This window comes from Antrostomus carolinensis, unplaced genomic scaffold, assembly GCF_000700745.2.
Source record: "Antrostomus carolinensis isolate BGI_N321 unplaced genomic scaffold, ASM70074v2 scaffold19988, whole genome shotgun sequence".
Classification (NCBI taxonomy): Eukaryota; Metazoa; Chordata; class Aves; order Caprimulgiformes; family Caprimulgidae; genus Antrostomus; species Antrostomus carolinensis.
The window spans coordinates 2,573-24,829 of record NW_010335311.1 but is presented as its reverse complement, the minus strand read 5'-3'; the positions used below and the strand labels follow the sequence as shown (position 1 = coordinate 24,829).

At 43.9% G+C, this 22,257-nt stretch overlaps 1 protein-coding gene across 1 annotated transcript in view; it reads right to left on the bottom strand.

Annotated features, from left to right (window-relative positions):
• Positions 1 to 2,788: 2,788 nt before the first annotated feature.
• Positions 2,789 to 22,257, bottom strand: part of FAXC (failed axon connections homolog, metaxin like GST domain containing) — a 21,872-nt gene continuing 2,403 nt past the window's right edge. The window contains exons 2-5 of the mRNA XM_010174511.2: positions 18,017 to 18,213; positions 10,594 to 10,811; positions 4,924 to 5,040; positions 2,789 to 3,356 (exon numbers count right to left, since the gene is read on the bottom strand). Of these exons, the coding sequence (XP_010172813.2) occupies positions 3,073 to 3,356; positions 4,924 to 5,040; positions 10,594 to 10,811; positions 18,017 to 18,213 (816 nt within the window). The 3' untranslated portion in view covers positions 2,789 to 3,072. The remainder of the gene's footprint in view (positions 3,357 to 4,923; positions 5,041 to 10,593; positions 10,812 to 18,016; positions 18,214 to 22,257) is intronic.

Sequence of the window (22,257 nt, the reverse complement as noted above, 5' to 3'; positions counted from 1 at the left end):
GGATAAATAAATGTGAGGATCTGCTACCAAACCTGGACAAAATACAACACCTATAAGTTCCTAAAGAGACACTGTTTCCTGACTTCACCTCTAGTTTGAAACACGGCCAAACACAAAAATATAGACCTCATCTAGAGTAGCTGTCATGAGGAGAAAGACAACTTTCCCCAACTAACTTCTCCTCTTAAGTAACCTGAGTCGTCCCCCCAGAGAGGGAAGGCGTGTGACGAGCTGAAAAATATTCACCCCACTGACTAAAACCCTGAAACAATCCAGCTGACAGCAAAAAGCTGCTTCTCCTTCCACAACCTCTTCTGACCCTCTTCTTCTTCACCCTCCCCAGGGGCAAAGCCCATTACTCAGCCAGACTGAGGTTCAGCCTCTGCTGAGGCACGCTGATTACCTGCAACAAAAGCAGAAAACATCAGGTGTGAACGTAAACGCGGCCTCGTGTGGCACCTGCATCCTCAGTGCAGGTCCCTGTGCCGTGTGCGGAGGCATCAGCTCTACCCGCCATGCCAGCAGCTCCATGTGCTGGTGGGCAAACGAGGCCGTGGCTGACACCAGCTGTGCACACCACGTTGGCATCTCCTGTCTCCATGCCCAGCGTTGTGTGCAGCCACACAGAATCCAGATCCAGCTACACACGCACGGGAGAGTGAAATGATGTCACCAACTTCTCGTTAAGCCGCGTTTTGGGACGTCGCAAGGGCCATTGCCACAGACAGATCTTCCAGCCTGCCGAAATTATTAAGGTGACACTGTTAACTCAAGCTGGTCTTTTAATAACTGGGACTCATCTGCTGCGCTGCAAGCACACCTTCCCAACACTGAAAAGGTGGAGAAAGCACAGCCTTCAAACACACCTGGGTAAATGAGTGAGAACATCTCCATCAGAACGTCCAACGCGCAACTCTATTTAGAGAGGAGCTTTTTGACATGGATGCCTTTTATCCAGAATACCAATACCTACATCTTTGCAGGTAGCATCTGACCTGACTTACTTGGCTATGAAGTTTCACAGCCATTTCAGGCCATCACCTCTTGTGCTTTCAAGCCCAAGACTTATCTTCTTGTGCCCTATTCCTGTGCTTAGTTTCCCAAGAAGGGTCCAAAGTGGATAACTGGATGTTATCTTCCTCCTTCTCAGTTTTGGTTCACTTTGCAAATGACACTTGCTCACAACAACAGAGACCACGAACCGGAATATGGCTCCAAAGACATACCTGGGGAACTGAAACAGGTGCAAGTTCACACCCATCTTAGATCACACCAAACTTGTCAGCTCTTGCTGCGGTGGTTCCCATGCACGAAGTGACCTGGGAACTCACTGCAGACAGGTGTCCCCCTGCTTTCAGAGCCACAGCTAACTCAGTGTTTCCCCAAAGCAAGCGCTTTCATCTGCAGGAGACACTCCATGATCCAAGAAAGAGAGGTATTCTTTGAAAGCTGGAGTTATTTCAAGCTCCAGACCATGAGGACTACTAACAATTAACATCCTACAGCAGTTGTCTGCACTATATGTTCCCAGAACATATGGCACAAGCAACACATAAAAATTCTACTGAGGGATCCCAATTCATCTAAATGTAATTCACTGAGAAAGTCATAATTAAAACGTTTTTAAACAGGCTACCAGCAAAGTCTGCAGGCAAATACCCAATTCTGTATGCACGTTTACAAATACCACAACTGTCTATATGTTCTATATGCTTTATCTCTACTCAAAACCAACTAGTTATGGCCAAGCAACACTGACGTGCATGCTTACCTTCAAAGCCATGAGTAAATCCCACAGATTCATTCTCACCTCTAACCCCCATTTAGGGAGACAAACATGAAAAATGTCAGCAGCTGGGCAATCATTCTGGATTTGGTGTTCCAGATTCGTGGATGTGCTAGCAAAGGCACCTTAAAAATCAACTCTGGTCACCCTTCTGGTTACTTTTTCAGCACCTGGAAACCTCCACAGATGGTAGTGCTGATGCAGCTGTCCTATCCCAACTGTCTCCCGTGCATCAGCTTTAGGGACTGCACCGTAAGCCAGCACAGTACCCAGCACCCACTGACACACCTTCCTAGGCAGCTCTAAAGCACTCCACTGCCTGGGCCACACATCTTGCATTCACACAACATCCCACATCTAGAAATACCCCAAATCCCCTTGGAAACTTCATGGTTTGACATGTCTGTTGGTAAAGAGCACAAAGTGCCCACTGCTGAGATGCACCAGACTTTTAGTAACAAATCCCAATTCATTAGCCTTGCCTACCAATAGCAGCCAGTGGCAGGAAGTAAAAACATAATAATTCAAAAACACAGAAGAAATTTAGATGCCTGAGGCAGTCTTTGGCCAACACACATTCCAGATGAGTGTTTGGGAGATTACACACTAAAACTGACATTTCCCTTCCCAATAAAAATATTCTAGAGTAACAATTTCAACCTTCTGTGAAGAATGAGAAAAAATAAAGAGCTCCTTTCTGTAGGAATGTTTTCCTTCTGCCTTCCTTGACTGTCTCCTAAAGAACTAGGAGCAGTTCTTTCCTGCAGACACTGTATAGTATTAACATATGCAGTCAGAGTGTGGGTATCTGTCAAATAAAATCCCCCTGAAACTCTGCCAAATCAATACAGCATCAATCATTTTCTTCCACGGGAGAAAGGTGTGCCAGTCATGCTTCTTCCATTTTTGTTCTCAACCCGTTCCTGTAAAGATAAGATATCAACACAAACCAGCTCTGGCAAATGCTCCACTTCCCAGAGATCTGTCCAATCTGGTTGCGGGATCTGTTTTTGAACATGAACAAAAACGCAGAGTGAAAGGCCCTGTTGCCCTCTGGACCTCCAGTTTGCCAACACGTGTTTTAAGTAACTGTTTACCTTGGCTCCACCTGAACAGTTACACAAAATGAAATAAGGTTGAAATAGTCCAGGTAGCATATGACAGATGAATCAAGCACAACGGTCTCTTCCAAAGTGGTACAAACCTCTTCCTGACCTGGAAGAGAAAATAAATCAGACTGATCCCAAGAAACAGCTTGTCTGCAAGATGGAAGATGCTTGTATGCATCACTTGCATTGTTCGTGATCTCTGTACTCGTCCATGTCCACATCCGAATCAAAGAGGGAGTGTCCAGTGTAATCTGTGTCAGGGGTTTGAGAAATACTGTTCCCTTCCTCATCAAATGTTTCTGTCCTTGAATAAAAACTGAAGTCCTGCAAAGGGGAGTACGTCTTGCTTGCTTCACTGCTGTCCTCAGATTCATACAGAGTGTTGTCATCATCATGATGCCATTCTGGCCAAAATTTCCTCCTTATTCTTTCACAGTACATAGCAAGGTTAATCAGCTCACCTGCGACACAGCACAACAGACTCCAGTTAATACATCCAGTCAACAATGCTCTGACTCACCTGCTGATGCAGAAACATGTTAGCACTGTTTGGAAACAAATTCTGCAGGTTCTTTCCAAAGAGGTTTCAAAATTCCAAGATCCCATCAATCCTCTTAGAGGCTCTGTTTGTAACTTTCATGTAACTTAAAACATGTATGATTAACCTACATACAACAAGAAGGGTTACACTGGAATGGACACAAATGCATGTAGCAAAATAACTATCCCAAATTCAACCTCTACAGAAAGAAATCAAGATCAGATACTAATATTTTAAGTTTTTTCATAGTGAAACTCTTGCTTATTTTGCAGAAACCTGGTTTCTAAAGACAGAATTTGATCCTATCTATAAAATACTCTTGTCTCTTAAAACACAGTGAATTTGGGGTTTCCACCACCAGAGGGCACCGTTGTCTGCAAGATAAATTCACATTTTAGAAGTTTTTATATGGTCAGTCTCACCCCTAATGTTCTTAGCCTTAGTACCTTAAGCCTTATGTTGACACATAGAGAAAAGTCTTCAAAGAATAAAGAGATAATAGCATATTAACAGGAATGTGTATGTGAAACTCGCAACCACAATAGCATAGGGAGGGGGATGGGTACAGAGAATCATCCACACTGCTTGGGTATTTGCATCTATTACTATCTATTCATTTTCATTCGAGACAAGTTCCACCAACATAATATCCCTTCTTGAAAGCCATGGACCCTTTAGAATTTTATCCATGATTCCCCAGACATCATGGGGAAGAACTATATAGACAATACTTATGTTCTCAAGTATTTTTTCCTCAAAGTTTTAATAATGAGCAAAGTCTACATCTCCTAACTGTTGCTTTAATAGCTCTCTCTTGCACAGAGTAGATCTACAGGTCAGATTCATTCCTTTTACATCTATTTTACACCCTTTTCCTCCTTAGCTCTTCCCATTTTTCATACTGTGGGGTTTTATTCTGAAAACGGATGCAAAGATACTTCCACATGGCTGCAACACCCCAGAAGAAAAGAATTAAAAAAAAAAAAAGTGTGGAGGGGAGGGGTATGTTGGTTTCCAATTCATGCAAAAACACAGTGACTCCAAAGTCAGGCTGGACTTTTTCCTTGCCCAGCATCTTCAATAACAGCAAAGGCCATAATTTTAGTGGGGCAATAGCATTTGCGGTTCTAACGTCAGTGGAACTACTCAGTTCATCAGAATTTGGCTCATGGCCGTACTTCTGTCTTCTCATACCTTACCCAGCATTCATTCTCCAGAGGCATTCAGTCTTTGACATGTTAAATGGGGAAAACATCAAGTACAGGAATAGAAACAATTACCATGTAGAACATTTAAGAGAAAACAAACAAGAACTCTAAGAGAAAGCAGCATTACAGGATACAAATGCTACATCAAAGGCAAGAACAGCCTGTGATGCAGCTGAAGGGCTGCTGCAGTCTTCAAATGTCATTACAAGGCGCTCCAAGTCTAAACAAGGCAAATGCCACCAGGAGTTTTTCCATCAGAGCTCACTTCAGCTTTCTTACCTTTGATTAGTCTCTCTGGTCGAGTCCCTGGTAGTGTCCACATTGCCTGTGCCAGATGCCCAAAGACAGTGGCATCAACAGTGGAAACATTTGGTCCCATAATGTACTTCTTGTCACCTGCAAATACAATACCAAATGTTTCTCAACTGGATGTCACCTCTCTCCAGTTTAAAAAATAATAAAAAAAAAATCATTTCCCTGGTTATATCTTTAGCAATTTTTTTCACTGAAATCACTCTGCTGAAAAGGTTTGCTCATTCAAAGATGGAGATTCAATGTTGAGTATGGTTCAAAAGCTGTTGCTACGGTTCAGCTGGTGAGATCCATTCCTGCAGCTTCCCCTGTGCTCACCACTTCTATAACCAGGCCAATTACAGAGTTACCACTGGCCAAGCAACCTCCTCTGCTCGTCACAGCTGGCAGCACGCACTAGTTTTGCTGCATTTAAAATCTTCTCTGCAGCCAGCAGGTGCCTGAAAGAATGATTTTCTCCTTTGATCCGTGGCTGAACTATTTTGGGTTTGCACCAAAATCATTAATATAGCCGCTGAAGGAAGCTGGTGACCCTGTATCTCTCATGCATGTAGATCCAGTTTCAGGCTACTCATCTGATCACGTGAAAAAGGAAAGTCATACCCAAAGCTTTCCTCTCCCCCCGTTTGCTCAGGATAAAACCGAGGCACCAGACTGGCAGTGACTGCTCAGAAATGACCTGTATCTCCAGGAGGAGGACACAGCTGTAGGCAGGAGCGAACAGGTCCTCTCACACACCACCAGTGCGGTGTTCCCATCCCCAGATGCTGGTTTCTTCCTGGCAGGGACCAAGCAGAGGCATGTCAGGCACACAGGCAGGCAAGTGAAACAGCAGCTGCTTGGGACTGGCCTGGTCCAGAGGAGGGACATGTCTGCTCCACACTGCTATTCTGCTTATCACTCTGGGCACCCCAATGCCATGATGGTCCTAAGTGGCCACCACAGCACAAACAGATGGATAACTACCTAAAACAGGGAAGAAAACCACATTTTAAAGCCACCATTTGCAAAGAAACATCCAGTATAAACTCCTTTCCGCGTCCCAGGCACAAGATGTGGAGCAAAGACGGCACATAGGGCACGCAGGTGAAACACGTGGTACAGCAGAGCTCAGGTTAGATGGTTGCACTGTCCCTGCCTTGGCCCAAAGTGCTATAAACTCTGTGAAACATGGTATGTAATTGCATTCTCCAAATCCACTTATCCCATCTCCCCAGGACATTCTTCTCCCGCTCAATATAAGCTCCTGTAATTCAGCAGGTTATTAAATGTTAGGGTTCTTCAGTGAGTTTAGAAAAAATGTCCAGCAGTAAAATGCAGCAAATTCTAAGAACAACTGGATGCTGCCTTCTCCCTGCACTATAGTGTAGCAAAGTAGCGCTCAGGAGTAACCAGGAACAACCACCTCCTCTAGCCTGTCACGTGTAATTTTAACATAGAGTTAACTCTCCCCAGCTCTTTCACGATTGCATCAACCTACTGTTTGAAAACTACATACAGGTAAGTGTGTCTTTTCAGTATTTACGCGATGTCTAGCATTCATTGATCTCAAACACAGCTCAAAAATTGGTCCCCAAACCACAGTTATATGCCAACACTAGGAATTTAACACCATACAACTGGGTCTGAGACTCAATCCATAATGATGTTCTGCTGGGAGTCATAGAATGGTTTGGATTGGAAGGGACTTTAAAGATCATCTAGTTCCAACCCCCCTGCCATGAGCAGGGACACCTTCCACTAGACCAGGCTGCTCAAATCACAGAATCATAGAATCAAATAATATTGCCATTTATTGGCACTACTGGAAGTAATACTGCCATTTCCATCTTCCTACAACTAAGGCAGGCAGCGAGTGAGGGCTGAACCATCCCACTCTTTTGCCGAGTGGTTCCCCAGGCAAGACACCCCACGACTTCAGGAAACAAAGGGGAAGAGGAGGAAAATAGAGCTGTGGTTCCATAAAACCATAAATCTGGTTTTAGGTCACCCTGCGCTGCATAACATGAACCCCATGCACATTTTCTTCTACCAGTTCCAATCTGTTCCCAAAACTTCCAGTGCAACTTTTTTCCAGAAGACTTTCTGACAGACCAGACATCATCTCTCAGTGTGTAGGTTTATGCCAGATAACAGAGCGCTTCCCACATCACAGCTGCCACAGTGCTAACAAACTCAAATACCTCCCTGCATCCCCTGGCCAATCCAACAGAAATGCAACCACCTGGTCACTGGACTTGGAGCAAACATGTACTGCCCGGGGATTTGAGAGCACAGAGCTCTGCTATTTATGAACACATGCACCAGAGGATTAAAAAGCAGCTACTTCAACACTGGGTCAAGAAACCCCAGCAAGAGACAGATCTATGAGACACACCCAGGGAGATCTGCACCCTTCCACAGCAGCACATACAGCCCATGCAGGCGGCTGCAGGGCATTTCAACTGGCATCAGAGGCTCCTGTTCAGGTTAATCCCACCTCTGTGTTTCAGCTCTGAGCATCCCAGCCCTCCACTAAACATCAAATGCTTTTCCAAAGTTGATTCAGGCAGCTGCTGCCCTGTAACTTCCTGCTCAAAATCCCTATTTACCCACAAGCCTGAGGCAGGCAGACAGCTGAGAAGGCATCAGATTTACAGGCACCTCTCACTCACTTGCAGCTTTTCAATAATTACCAAAATGTGTATTTTTATATATTGCTAGTTCATATGCCCAGTTATCTCCACTTCCTTACACTACTACCAGGCAGTAGGAAACAAGGAAATTACATCTGTGGTTTAAAGACTGCAGAACAGAGAGCAAGATGTTATCAACAGGGAAGGCCTATCCATCACCAGAGGATTAGTTTCAATTTCCATGTTTATAACAGATCTGGAGGAGTCTGTTAGGGAAACAGGTACATGGGAGAAGGAAAAAGGATTCTCAGAAATGAAAAAGAAAGGAAAAAAGCATCCAAGATGTGACTAGGAATGTCAAAATGAGTGTCCCAAGACCTGGCAGCTGCCAAGTTATCATTCTCTGGAAGCAGCTCTTGGAATTTCAAAGTTATTCTTGTTCCCATGTGAATGGTTTATGTTATAAAATGGGGAGCATTAATCTGATATGCCTGATGACTGACAGCTGCAGTTTTGTATGTGCAGCTACTCTGTGTGATAGGTATCCTTTTTCAGCTCTTAAGACTGCCCTCTAATTAACAGCCAAATCCCAACTGCTTCCTCTTCTACGAAGATACATGGGCACATGTATGTGGAGGGGAATCTCACAAAGGTTTTTTGGGCAGGCAGCAGGTTAACTGACTGCCTCCTCCTCCACCCTGTGAAACACAGGAGTCTCCAGTCAGGCTGGAAGCCCTCATCCCACCTCCTGTCCCCATCCCAGGATACCACCTGAAGGCTGCAGTTACTAGACCCAACCATAAACAGCTGGCTGGAGAAAACCTGAGCATGCTGCTGTTAATGAGAAATTAAGGCAACTGCAGAAAAGCAGACAAACACACCATTAATCAAAAGGGCAAATACAACGATGCACCTAACTGCACACTGACCAATCTGACATCCATTTCAGAGGGGAAGACAAAAAAAAGTGTAACATATTCAGCTGGTAATGTAGTAAAAGAAGAGGAATACAGCAGATGCCCATCAAGGCTTTCTGAAGTACACCAGGCACAACATTTTCTTCAATAATCTGGAGGTAAAAATAAAATCTTTTCTGATAAAATATATGTATATATATATATAGATTTAAAAAAATGAAGAAAACACCTTATTCTTGAGTATTTGCAGTGATTTTTCCCATCAAAAACAAAAGTAAGAGACTGTTTGATTATAGCATTTACCTTCACAAAGAGATGACCCTAGCCACCCAGGGAGGGAAGAAGAACTAGGAGGAGCATCTGCCTGCAGGCTGGAATCAGTCAAACTGTGATGTGAAACACAGAGATTTTGAAGAGATTTTGATGGTAATTAACATCTGCCACCAATTACTAACGAAAGTGGTGGTACCTCCACCTGCTGAAATCTCGTAATTAAAACTGGGTGCCTTCTAGAAAGACATGCTTCAGCCAGAAAAAAGACACAGGCCTCAAGACAGCAACCGAGTAGTCCAGTTCACAGAGATCTGTCTAGATGGTTTAATGACCCCTTTGAACTCGAAACTTTACAAACCTGAGTGTCAGCATAGACTCCAGAGACAGAGAGAAATAAGCAAATAAGGAAACCAAGAGGCTTTTACTCAGGAACGTGTTTCAGTCTTCTCTTGAAGGCTATGTCTATCTACTCTTGGCAGACTTGAGCACAGACACATCCACTGCAGCTCTGTTCAGCCTGCCAGCGTTGCCTACCCAGAACTAGGGGACTCTGCTGAGCTCACAGGTTGAACTTGTTCCAGCTCCCATGCCAAACCTGGTCCTCTGTGCATGGTACATGGAACCATACAGTGCCAACCTCAAAGCTACGGCAACAGTAACCCCACAGTTGAGGGCACCTCGAGCTGGTCACAGCTCTGCAGCAGATGTGCCCAGACCTCTTCTTCTAAAATGAGCTACTCCCTTCCTTTCTCCCCCAGAAAGAAAAGGGACCTCTTAAGCTCCAAATCCAGGTTTTCTTTGAAGAGGCACTAGAATAGGTAACCTAATTTGTTAACAAACAAAATGCAGTATGAGAAAGCATTGACAGAAGAGGAGCTGTCAACAAATCTCCTCCTTGCCCGTTGTGCCCGTGCATCAGGTGTCTGTTTTCCACCCCGCTCCCAATCCAGCAACTCTGCAGGTTTGTTTCAGAAAACAAGGTTACAGAAAACTCTACGCAGCCCCATCTAGGTCCTCTGCAAAATACTTTCCTTTCCAAAATAAATACCTTGGAAGTCCAGAAGCATCTCTCTTCCTTCTTTCTCAGCAAGCACTCAGTTTCTGCTTTCTGCTGGGTTCTCCTCACCTTACTCCCTCCATCCGCTCCACACTTACCTATTTAGAGGATGTGCAATACGTCCTTCCTCTGGAACAGAGGGCAGGAAGGCATCCCTCTTGCCCTCCACTCAGCCACCTCTTTAAAGTGATAACAAGGAACAAAGCAGATACATCTCTCTTGGCTCCTTGCACAAGAGAGACACAAGCCCAAAAGAAGTAACAATCTGCCCCAAAACTGCTAACACCTACCAAATACAACAAAGTCCAGCTCATCAAAGTAACACCTGCAAAGGGTTTTCAAACGGGAGCCTCATAATGACCCATCAAACAGCCATGAGTCCCATGAAGAAAAAATGAGGCCCTCCCAAAATATAAATAAGAGCTTTGGTCTGCAGAACAAAACCCTACATTTTCCTAAATTCACATAGCAAAATGCTCTTCCAAGAATCACAGGTCATGTTCTGCTCCTCTAGATATGCATATCCAGCACTCAGAGAAGAAAACTGCTTACCCCTCCAGAGACACAATTTGGTAGCAAACAGCGGGGCAAGAAACACTGTCCCTGCCAGAGCAAGGGTGGCACCAAGTGACAGCAGCAGCAGGGACTCTGCCTACTGATAAAACGAGATTACTTGTGTACATAATCATGTGGCCAGGAAGCACTCATGGTCGATCTCATCCTGCAGACAGCAGGCTGTGAACAAAGAGAAGGTGCATAATTCGGTGTACATTACCCAGGAGGCCTGCCAGAGTCCGCATGTCCTTCTCCATCAGCGTGTACATCTCCTCCTCCGAGAAGCGGCCGATGCCGTGGCCATACATCTCCCGCTTCACAATCCCTTTGGTCAGGTGGCAGAGGATCCACTTCAGCAAATCGCTGAAGGGGCCGAAAAGCGAAACCATCTTTTGTGTCTCATGAAGGTTTTCCACCCATTGGCAATAGGCTAAAGTCCTAGAAGGATGCAGAAGTAAGTTACAGCAGTGCAATACCCAGAGAGCCCATGGTCACCCTGCAGACTTGCACAAAGGGTAGGTGGGGAGCTTTCTTAGCGCTGAGTACTCACTGCCCTGAGGGACAGGGAGTTTCCAGCAAAGAGCAGACCCTGATGGAACTCAAGAGTGACAGCAGAGAAAACTGACTTTGCAATACTTATGCAGACTGCCCAGTGCTTATTCTCTCAGTAAATCAGGACTCACTTCAGGAGACAATGAGATTCACACTGAAATACAAAATAAGAGCTGCAGAATTCTGCTAAACTCGCATAACAAAATGCAGTGTCAAAAGGATTTATCAGCTGAAGATGACAGACTGCACAGGCCTGGAGAAAACAACAACAAAACAGCTCACAAAGAAACTGATCTTTCTGACCAACCTGTTCTCCCTGCTTTCTATACTGCTACAATGTAGTCAAGCAGTAACTCTGCCCCAACATAAATATTGTAGTAGTAATTTTTCAGGAGATCTCTTCTCTCCTCAGACACTAATAACGACACAACCTCTACAAAAAAAAGTAAAAAATGAAGGGGTGGTGGTTATTGGGTTATTTTTCTCCTGCACTTTTTTCCTCTCTTCAAAATGTTTATTTTGATAGAGGTATATTTCTAAAGGACTCTGTTGGCTGTATTTCAGCCTTATTGAATGGCAAAGATACTATTTTGAAACATCTTTTTATAAAAATTTGTCTTATCGGATTTTTTGTTTCCTGCATGAATTTTTGTTCTTTACTAATATCATAGACAAACAGATAATTGATTTGTTGCTGTTGCTACTCAAGAAACTTATAAAAAAAGGAACACTAACTTTTTTCATATCTGGCATATAAAAAAAAAACAACATATGACTTCTGTCACCAAGTTCAAGGGATGTTGGAAAAAAGGCTAAAGACACCTCAAATAGACATGACAAACATACAAAGCCAGCAGGGTCTCAGAAACACTGGACGCTGATACTCATAGTCTATTATATCCACAGCAACTTCCACACTGAAAAATCTGAAAGTGGATTTATGTTCTTGAGACTGTAAAAAACCACGATCATGGAGACAGGATAAACTACTGAAGCCAAATCAAAAAGTTGAAATATCAAAAGCTGCAAGTTCATGTATGGAATTATATTAAATATTAACTTAATAATCAAAAGTTCCATTTCCAGTATGATCAGAGCTTAATTTTTTTAGTTTGGAATATGACTTCAGTTTTATCATTTTACATATCTCTAATTGCATATTATTTCCTTACTGCTGATATGGATCACCTCATTCAAGAAAGAAAAAAAACCCCAAAACACTATCCCCTGAAGAACTCCAGTGATTTTTTTTTTTTTTTTAAATGTGCATTTTATCAAACTCCTGGATGTAACAAACAGAAGTTGAATTCAGTAGTGCCGTCAGGAAACAGCTACATTTACACCATGAAAATCATAGAATGGTTAGGATTGGAAGGGACCTTAAAGATCATCTAGTTCCAACCCCCCTGCCATCAGCAGGGACACCTTCCACTAGACCAGGTTGCTCAAAGCCTCATCCAGCCTGGTCTTAAACACTTCCAGGGAGGGGGCATCCACAACTTCCTTGGCAAATGTTCTAATCTTTAAGCTTCCACAGATTCTTCACTTCAATTACCAGTAACATCATGAGGTAAAAGGAGAATATTTAGCATAACAGCTGGAAAAAATAAAACAACAAAAAAACCCCACCACAGCTCAAATTTAGAATGCTTGCAACAGAGCATTTTATTTTTAATTCTATTAAAAATTGTCCACTGCAGGACAAGGCCTTCTGCTCAATTTTATTTCATTCAAGTCTGTCACAGTGAGGTATGTGCAGGTTCTGCTGCAAATGCGTGGACAGAGAAGAACAAAAATGCACCCGCAATGTTTCTGATGGCTTTTATCCTCAACATGTTTCTCCACAACCTCCTGTACAATATTAATGTAACAAAAGCATCCCGCTGACGTTTCACACGCATCAGCCCCACTCTTCGAGCAGGGGTGTTCTGCACAACCCTTGTTTTTCAAAACAAATGGATCAACTCAAGTCACTGGGCTGGTTTCAGCACAGTGGAGTTTGAAACAAAGCCAGATTTAGCAAGAGGCACCAGCACAAAAGGGGGACTGTGAAGCCAGCAAGCACAGGAGCAAACAGCTACTGGAACTCCAGAATTATGAACTTTGACTAGAAGATGCGGTGTGAGGCTGCCTTGCTCCAGGAACAAAGGTAACACAGGATTTAGGAAGGATGGAAAGAAGGCTGGGCTGAAAGCATAAGGGCACTCCACAGAGCAGAACGTGTCAACAGTTGTGTTTCACAGACCTGGGAAAGGACAAGGTCCCTTGGGCAGCAGGTAAAGCTCTGAATAGGAAGAAAAACTCTGGTCTTGATGCAAACACTAGGAAATAATGACAAATACTATCTGTATCTGTAAATTACTACTTACTACTTGAATAAGCTAAGAAAAACCTGCTCTCTGAGAGCACTGCTGTGTGTCTCGCTGCAAAGATCCTCCTTCCCCAGCATGGATCTGACCAGCTTCACCCAGCAACCCTGCAACACAGCTCAATTGCTTTAGGACAACAGGCTTGGCCACAGAGAGGGACAACAAGAAAAAGAAGACAAAACAAAACAGAAAAAGAAGAGAAGAAACTGCTGCGGCTTTTTTTAAAAGTCACCCCAGTCACACAAGAATAACTTGGCCCTATGGACTTGCCATCAACTATTGTTCACTTCAACCACACCAGTGAGCTGGCACTGCCCCAAGAATGATCAACCATGTCCAGGATGGCTTTAATTTCCGGAGGCAGGACGAACACGGTTTCCCACAAAGCTAATTAGCCTATACTTTAAAGCAAAAATTCATTTCCCTAGAGCATGCTTGCTCTGGGGGAGGAGGTCTTTGGGTCTGGAAGAGGCAGAGATCAGATGAAGTGTTTAACGATCAGGACAGCAAGGCAGGAAGAGCAGAACTACACAGGATTTAGGTAATCCTGCTTCAGCTAAACTATCAAGCACAACCTTAGACATCTGCTTGTCACTTTGAATGAGTAAAGTTGTCACATGTCCCAAATCTCAAATTTACATGGGCAATTAAGGCAGCTAAAGAGACAATCACAGAGTTTACTTCTAAAATTATATGGTTCTGAGCATGCAAAAGCGAAGAAAAAAAGCAGGCTCCGATTCAGAGAGACAGTTAAAAGCACTTTTAAAAGTGGCTTTATAATCGCTTTGTTAAAAGAATTCTATTCAAAGGTTCATTAATCTGTGCTTCCTACCAAAACATGCTCCTCTGCATTTAATTCCACCCATCCTCTCTCTGCTCAGACTACATTATAGAGTATTATCAACATTACAAAAGGTTCAGAAATGCCAGAAACCTGTCAGTCGACATAACCTACTTCAGCATAACTATATATTTCAAACTACAGTTAGTATTTATAGAATGACATAATTATTTTAAATACTGGCCTGAATTGAGCATTTTGGGAAGCAACAACATTCCCATTTGTGTCAGCACATCTGTACAAATCCTAAAGAGTATAAATAAAACAATAATGGGCAAGAGCAATGCTGCAGGGGTGAAGCAAATCTGAAGTCTAAATGTAACAGCAGCTTTGGCCTCAATACATAAATCAGGAGAGGAGATGGGAAAGTGACTCATCAACAGCGGCTTGCCTGATTATCCCCAAATTGCCTGAACACCAAGGCAAGGGGGAGGTGCTCACAAGGATGTGAACTGGGGGTTATTTTTCCTATGTGAACTTGTGCAGACTGGAATGTCTTGATACACGAAAGGATTATAATGAATTCATTCCATAATCAGCTGTAGAAACCTCACCTGCTGTGAGCCATCCCAGATCAACTGGCTTTTAAGCTGCCAGTGGCATTCAAGCCTCATCATTGTTAGTAGCAGGGAGGACGTCACTTATAATTGGCTTGATGTATTTAAACATATCTATATTATAAGCATATTTGATGTTTAATACATGGCAAGTCTGAACACCAACCAAAGTCAGATTCATTTGTATTCTCACACCATGCTTTTCCTGTACTTCAAGCACTAATCATGTATGTGATGTTTACATGGTTTTCTTGAAAGATGAAGCCAGAAATGAGTTAAGTATGTATGTGTGTGTATGTATATATAAATACACACACACGCTTAATGAATCACTAAGGTTGTGTTTGACAATACAGCTAAACCAATTTAACAGGTTATTTTGCTGAAGCTGCATATTCAAGGCTGTAGGTTCTCACTAAGCACATCAGCATCATCGACCTGAGGTCCCTCTCCTGAGACTGAAGTGGCAGGCAGCACCTGGCAGTGACTGCTACCCCTCCAGGCAAGAGGGGCTGCCACCCAGCCCAGCACGCCAGCACCAGAAGGACGCGAGAATCCGCCATGCTCCAGCCTGTCTTACACAGAGGTCTGATCCCACAAACGTGCTGCAGATACAACAAAGACCCAACACATCCTGAAGATGGCTGTGGGTACCCCACTGGTTTCTGAGGGCCCACAGGTCACTGCAGGCAGTGGAGGTGACCCAGGGCAAGCCTTCAGCAGATAACCGAGGTCTGCATCAGACCCAGGACCTGAGGCGAGAGCCACAGAATTGGTCTGCTCCCAGCTCTCCCCTGCTGACCCGGCCCAACACCCATCCAGGTTAGCAGGCTTTTTCCTTTTGCTCATTTTAACATAGCAAAAGCCCAATAGTTACAGCATTCTCCAGGGACAGGAGCTCCAGTGCCAGCTCCAAATCACTCATGCATCTCGGATATGCCCCAGTCCCAGCGCTAAAATTGGTAAGCTCACTCACTTGCTGACTCTCCCCCTGCCAGGCACGGCAGCCTGGGGCAGAGGCAGGGTGTCTCGGGGCTGCGGTTCACAACAGCCCTGCACTGCTTTCAACTCCAGCCTGAGCAGCGATTTCCACCTCTAAGAGGCACTAATTGGCGAAGATGAGCAATTACCTCGGCAAAAGCAAAATGTTTCAGGAGGAGGAGATGGGGAGCACCCACCAGGATCAGCTCCATCCAGAGACAGCACACCACAGGATGCGCTTTGCCCCTCTGTTCAATAAATGTACTACAGTATTACTTATTTATGATGAAGCTACTTTGCATGCTGCTGGCAATGAAACGCTATGAATCACATTCTGTATCACTGCTCTGGAGGCTTGATTTTATAAAACTTATTCTGCAGAAAGGAGATCACTTTCCCCAATTACAAGTTCCTCACCGTGGGACTTGAGGACACCATGAAGAAACCCCAAGGTTCTGGTGGGAAGTGGGCAGGTTCAAGGACCAATGCGAAGGGATCCCACAACCACAGATGCGATGCAGTCAGGGAGAAGCACGGTCTGACACAGCTAAAGCCTGATGCTATTTTGGTGTAACTACAAAATGGTGTAACAAGTTGTTATCCAGGAATTACAGCGGCACAACTGTGACGCCTCATAGCTCAGGCTCTGCCTAGTACAGAGAACCAGCATGGTATGACTTCACCAATGTAGCAAGACTCTGGTATAGCCACACAGCAAGGACACACAGTTGGGTGTTTTACTACACTGCAGCAAAAACACATGCCTTGGGGAAACTCAGCTATGTGACTAAACAAGAAAGGCAACAGGGATACACAGCCAGCCACACACGTCTCTCTTCTTACTTGGTCTTGCTTTGTCCACCCATTTCAATGCCACCTCCCTGGGTCAATGCCTGAGTTTGCAACACCTGTCCCCCACGCTCCCCTACGTCATGTCACGTCCAGCAGTGCCAAGCCAGCTCAGAGGGAGCCTGCATGGACATACCACAGTTCCACAAAGGAAAGCATGGCTTGTAGCTGAGACACAACAGCAGTGTGACTTTGTCATCAGTCATGTTACATATAAAGCAGTCAAGTCTGCAGACTACAAAACAACCAACACTAAGGCAAGGAGATGGGGCATTAGAGGATTAAAAGGCCTCATGTTCCCTTTGGCAGCTATAATAACTGAGGCGGGGGGGAAATGAATAATAATTTTAAAAAAAAGAAAAAAGTTACATTTGCAGGTTACTTGAGTCAGATTTTTGAGGCTATGGCACTGCAAATGTACATAACTGGTGAAGGTCACACTTCCTGGAAGGCAGGGATTACATTTCGAAACCATATCATTTAAGTTTTCCTACTGAATGTTAAAATTGTTCCCAGGAAACACTAAAAATTATTTGAAGAACTACATGTACACATGTTGCTGCTCATCTTCAATCACAAGGTGAAAGAAAAAGGAGGTAAATGCATTCAATTTAAATCATACATTGTTCTGAAGAAAAAAAAAAAAAAGGGCATTATGAATGCAAGACTTAGCACAGCAAGGACTTAAATGCAGGCTAGAAAGCAAACTATTGGGGAAAAGTCTGGTGCCTGCTGTAGCAGCCAATGCAGCATCCGAGATGCCATGTCCACTTCTATGAATCCACACTGCAAAGGGCACTTAAAAAGGACAGAAATGTGAAGTAGGGGGGAAATCACAGGCATTCTTTTCAAAGATGTCAGTAAAATACATAAAGCACCAGCAAGGTTATATTTATGTTTTCCATTCACACAGGTACTTATGCTTCTCAAGATACTGTGACTAACAGTGTATCCTACCAACTGGCAGTGTTGTCAATGACACATATTAACAGGAGTGTCCTATGTTACAGGAAAGACAATAATCCACATTGTAATCACACACACAAATAACTATAATCAATAACTGTAAGAACACAATATTCCGGATTCACTACAAACACTGGATTTGTTCCCCTGCGTCCCCCCCAAACCACAAATGTATTCAGCTATCTGGATTTTTTGCTCTTCATTAACAAGGCTGTTTCTATACAGAGGTCACATGAAAACAGGTTGGAGAAACAGCTCACCCACCGCTGCTCCTTCGGCAAAGCTGCGGGCCAAGGGCCCGACTCCTTTGCTTACCCAGCACGACAGGTTTTCAGGGGAATTACCCCTGGCTTACACTATAGCATACAGAGAAAGAAGCAGCAGTTTTCTAGTGTGAAGAGAGGTGGGGGATCAATAACCGGGTACCCAAGCTTTCTGCAAGAGAAAATAATCATTCCCATCCAGGCAGGAGTGCAGGGGCAGATGTGACAGCACAAGAACACCACCAGTTTCACCACGCAAGCTTACCAGTAGAAGTGCTCCTCCACCATTTTTGTCACCGCTCTGGAAACAGCTCTTTCATGTGGACTGAGGTGTTTATTTAAATTCACTCCAAGTTTCTCTTCCAAAAAGTCAATAATGAACTCAGTGCCAGATACTTTCTTGTGATTGTATTCAATCCAAGGCATTTTCCCTTGAGGGGAAAGTTTTCCATCAAAATAGTTCTAAGAAAAAAAAAAGCAAGTAAACAAACAAACACAGAGACAAAAAAGGCTCTTCAGGTTCTGTTTCAATGAGAATAAAGCTTTTTTTAAAATACTTTTTTAGTGTTTTTAGAGGCAACATTATCCAACAATTTATTTTTTTTTTTAATTAATACTTTAGACTAGTGGTAGTTGTTCAATCAGAGCTATATGACAATTCAGATAAATTTCCAGGTTCTGCCAGGTGTTACACACTTTTATGCTGGATGCCAAGTGATGTAGTATTGAAGCATCTGGGTTATTTAAGGGGTTGGAGACACTCAGATCTCCCGGAAAATTGGGTCCATCATTCTAAATAAGTTTTTAATCACAGGACTCACACCTAAATTTGGCTCTTCCACAGAGCAGCACTTTTCATGTTAAAAGTACTTTGTAAAAATTAATTCAGCACCTATCTCGGACAGCTGCGTTACTTCCAAGGATAAAACACACACAGTCACAAGCATATGAAAGGCATTATCATTCCTTCACTGGGCAGGAGGGAAATCTGTCTTTACATGTGCTTCTGCAACTTGGTAAGTTAGAAACCTCACACATGTACAGACACACTGTTTGCAATTGGGTCTCCAAGAGCCCAACACCAGTACAGCACCAGTGTATCGCTGAATACTGGTATATCTGCTCAGCATAGCACTCACACAGGTGAATCAATGTATCTTCCCCTTTTTCCAGTTGGGAGAAGGTGAAACACAAAGATTAGAGAATTTATGTCTCATCTGACAAACACAAGAGGAATTGCTGGCTTCCAAAACATGATCAGACATTTGATTTCAATTCTCTCTTACTTCTGAAGGCAGAGACACAAGGCAGAACTTTCTTCCTTTCTTGTGATTCCCATCCTCATCACGTCCTGTTATTTAATGAATGAAAAATCCCAGCTCAGAAAGCCGAACCCATGACAAAGGCTCTGCACTCCGTCTCTGGCAGTCACTCTAAACATTTCAGGATCTAGCTCCTAATTGCTGGAGGTTTAAGGTTGGTTAGATCTGGACTGACCTGTTTGGGTCTCAAACCTCTGACCTGTTTGATTTCCTTCTTGAATCCACTAAAGATGGATTAAGGTCCCCTCGCAGCAAGGGGCACACACCACAATGCGCCTCCAGCTCACGCTGAGAGCGCAGCACCCTGGCTACCGCTCAAAACAGGGGTGTGCAATGCACTGCCAACATGCAGCCACTCCCGCAGGCTCTTCCCTTGGGGATGAAAACAGAAGGAAGGGATAATGCTGCTGGGAAAACAATGCCTTCTGGCTGCAGCCTTTTCCAGGATTTCTGCCCAACAGCACGGTAGGGACACCAGATTATCTAGTGTCTCATCTACTGCATCCCTGCGTGGGTGAATAAAGCAACTGAACCCACCACACTTGCACGTGTGGGCGACATGAGGATTATTACTCTGGTCCATGGGAGAAACTCCAAAACTGCTGAACACCTGAAAGGAGAGCACTGCCCCACCCTTCCACTTTCCAGACCTTTCCTTCATCAAAAAGGTTCTTCCAGCACTCATGCTGACCGATATTCCGCATCTGGAATATTGTGTCCAGTTCTGGGCCCCACAGTTCAAGAAGGACAGGGAACTGCTTGAGAGAGTCCAGCGCAGAGCCACGAAGATGATTAAGGGAGTGGAGCATCTCCCTTATGAGGAAAGGCTGAGGGAGCTGGGGCTCTTTAGCTTGGAGAAGAGGAGACTGAGGGGAGACCTCATTAATGTTTACAACTATGTTAAGGGCAAATGTCATGAGGATGGAGCCAGGCTCTTCTCAGTGATGCCCAATGATAGGACAAGGGGCAGTGGGTGTGAGCTGGAACACAGGAGGTTCCGCTTAAACTTGAGAAAAAACTTCTTTACAGCTGTGAGGGTGACAGAGCCCTGGAACAGGCTGCCCAGGGAGGGTGTGGAGTCTCCTTCTCTGGAGACATTCAAGACCCGCCTGGATGCCTTCCTGTGTAATTTCATTTAGTTTCCTGCTCCGGCAGGGGGACTGGACTGGATGATCTTTCGAGGTCCCTTCCAATCCCCAACATTCTGTGATTCTGTGTTTCCATAATTCTTCATTATGGATTTCCTACAGCATCGTAAGCTTTTTCTAGAATCGCACAGTGTGTCTATATGGCACTGAGCATTGCTGGCTTCATCTTCATTAAGCCCTTTCAATATGAGATTTCCCTTCTTGTGCAGAAGCTGCTAGACCTGAAGATGTGTTTATTCCATATTGCAATTACTGTAGTCCATATCACTTGGAAAATGCATCAAAAAAAAGCAAGTTCTTACTATTTAACTGCACATTTCTTCAAGTGCATATATATAAATACATCACATAAAAACTTGTTAGTGATGCATTAATATTACACTCTCAAAAACACAAATGAGAGCTGAAGTTCTTATAGGAAAGTTGGTTTATCTCCACTTAAAAAAGCCTTCTCAGGATTTTCATGTTTCATTACATGCCGTTTATTAAACAAAATAGGAAACACCTTTCAATGACCTGAAGTCTCTTGACAGATCTGTTATACTGTTCTTGCATCCACTGTTCTCAAATGGGTATTTTTAGGCTTGAAATCTCAGTATCCTTGTGGCTGCTACTAATTGCCATCAAATATTTATCAATTTTCCACTTAAAAATTGTTCCAGCTGCAAAGCAGGGTAAAACTATGGTATTATAATTAAAAAAAAAAAAAAAAATCCCCTCATACCTCACGGTACATTTAAGTGAACAGCAGCCTGAAAAGCAACAATAACAAGAGCTCCCCAGAACCTCATTTTGAGAGGAATTTATAAACAGAATGGACATAGGGCACTTCTGAGGTAGTTTTATAGTACTATGCAGAAGAAATTAGGTTCCACATTTTCAGTTACTGCTGCTTATGCTTTTACTTTTACTCATGTCCCTTCCCAAAGAAGCCACCATCTTCACAGACCTGGCATGAAAACAGCACGTTTCTGCTGTGCTAATTTATTAGATTACATAAACACTCAGCTCATCATATTTGTGAGGGAACCAAGGAACACCCAAAAGATCTCCACAAGCACCCAAAATGGGCTCTTTCAAAGCAAGCTTTCTCAAGAAAAGCATCAAACATTTTGAAAAAAAACCAGCTATGTACTAGGACAGCCCAGCTGGTGTGGGGCTGCCGGAATTATTTTTGATGGATAACTCACATCTGGAAAGGCAGCTTAAAGAAAACATAAGCACATTACAAGACCGCATCTGTTGGGAGAAATTCAGATGAGAGGAAGGCAAGAATGTGTCACCCACCCAACTCCACTTCTCACACGCCCTTAAAGCATGTTGTGTAACACACAGCACTTTATTAATAGCGTGATGCACTTTTAATAAAGTATAAACACAAGGAATCGGAAAAGTAAAAGCAGTCTGACCATCCCGCTGCTTTTCCTTCACCCTGTTTCACAACCCTCCCTTCGAAGCAGCCCCTCCACAGGAAGGCGATGGCCACAGCAAGTCCCCAGAGGTGAGCCCTGCCACCCTGAGTGCTATCGCTTCTCCATAACAGCCCCTGACAGCAAGCAGGGAAGTGGGGTGTTTCCTCCTGCACCCAGCTGTACCCCCCCTACACACCCACCCCACTGCTTGCCAGGGGCCATGGGATGTCTCTGTCACCTACAGTGTCCTACAGGTAACACAGCCATGAGGGAACAAAATAAAGCCTCCAGGAAGTTTCCCATACTCGGGCTACCCAGCTCCAGCTGGGAATGGCATTGCCTGCTGGCTGCCCTCCTGCTACCTCCTGCTGCCCTACTGCTTAATCCCTCGGCAGCACCCATACCTCCCTCTGCCCACTGGAGCTGAACACAGGACTGTACTCCTAATGCAAGGACAGCAACAGAATCTGCTTTTTCCAGAAAAAAAAAGCTTGTAAGCTTAGCTCCACCAAACTTACCTCTAAAGCCCTTCTGGGTCAGTAACCCCACAAACACTGTGAACTCGTACAAGCGGGCACAGCGAAAAGAAGCAGCCTGGTGTTCCCAGCACCCACAGGACCCATT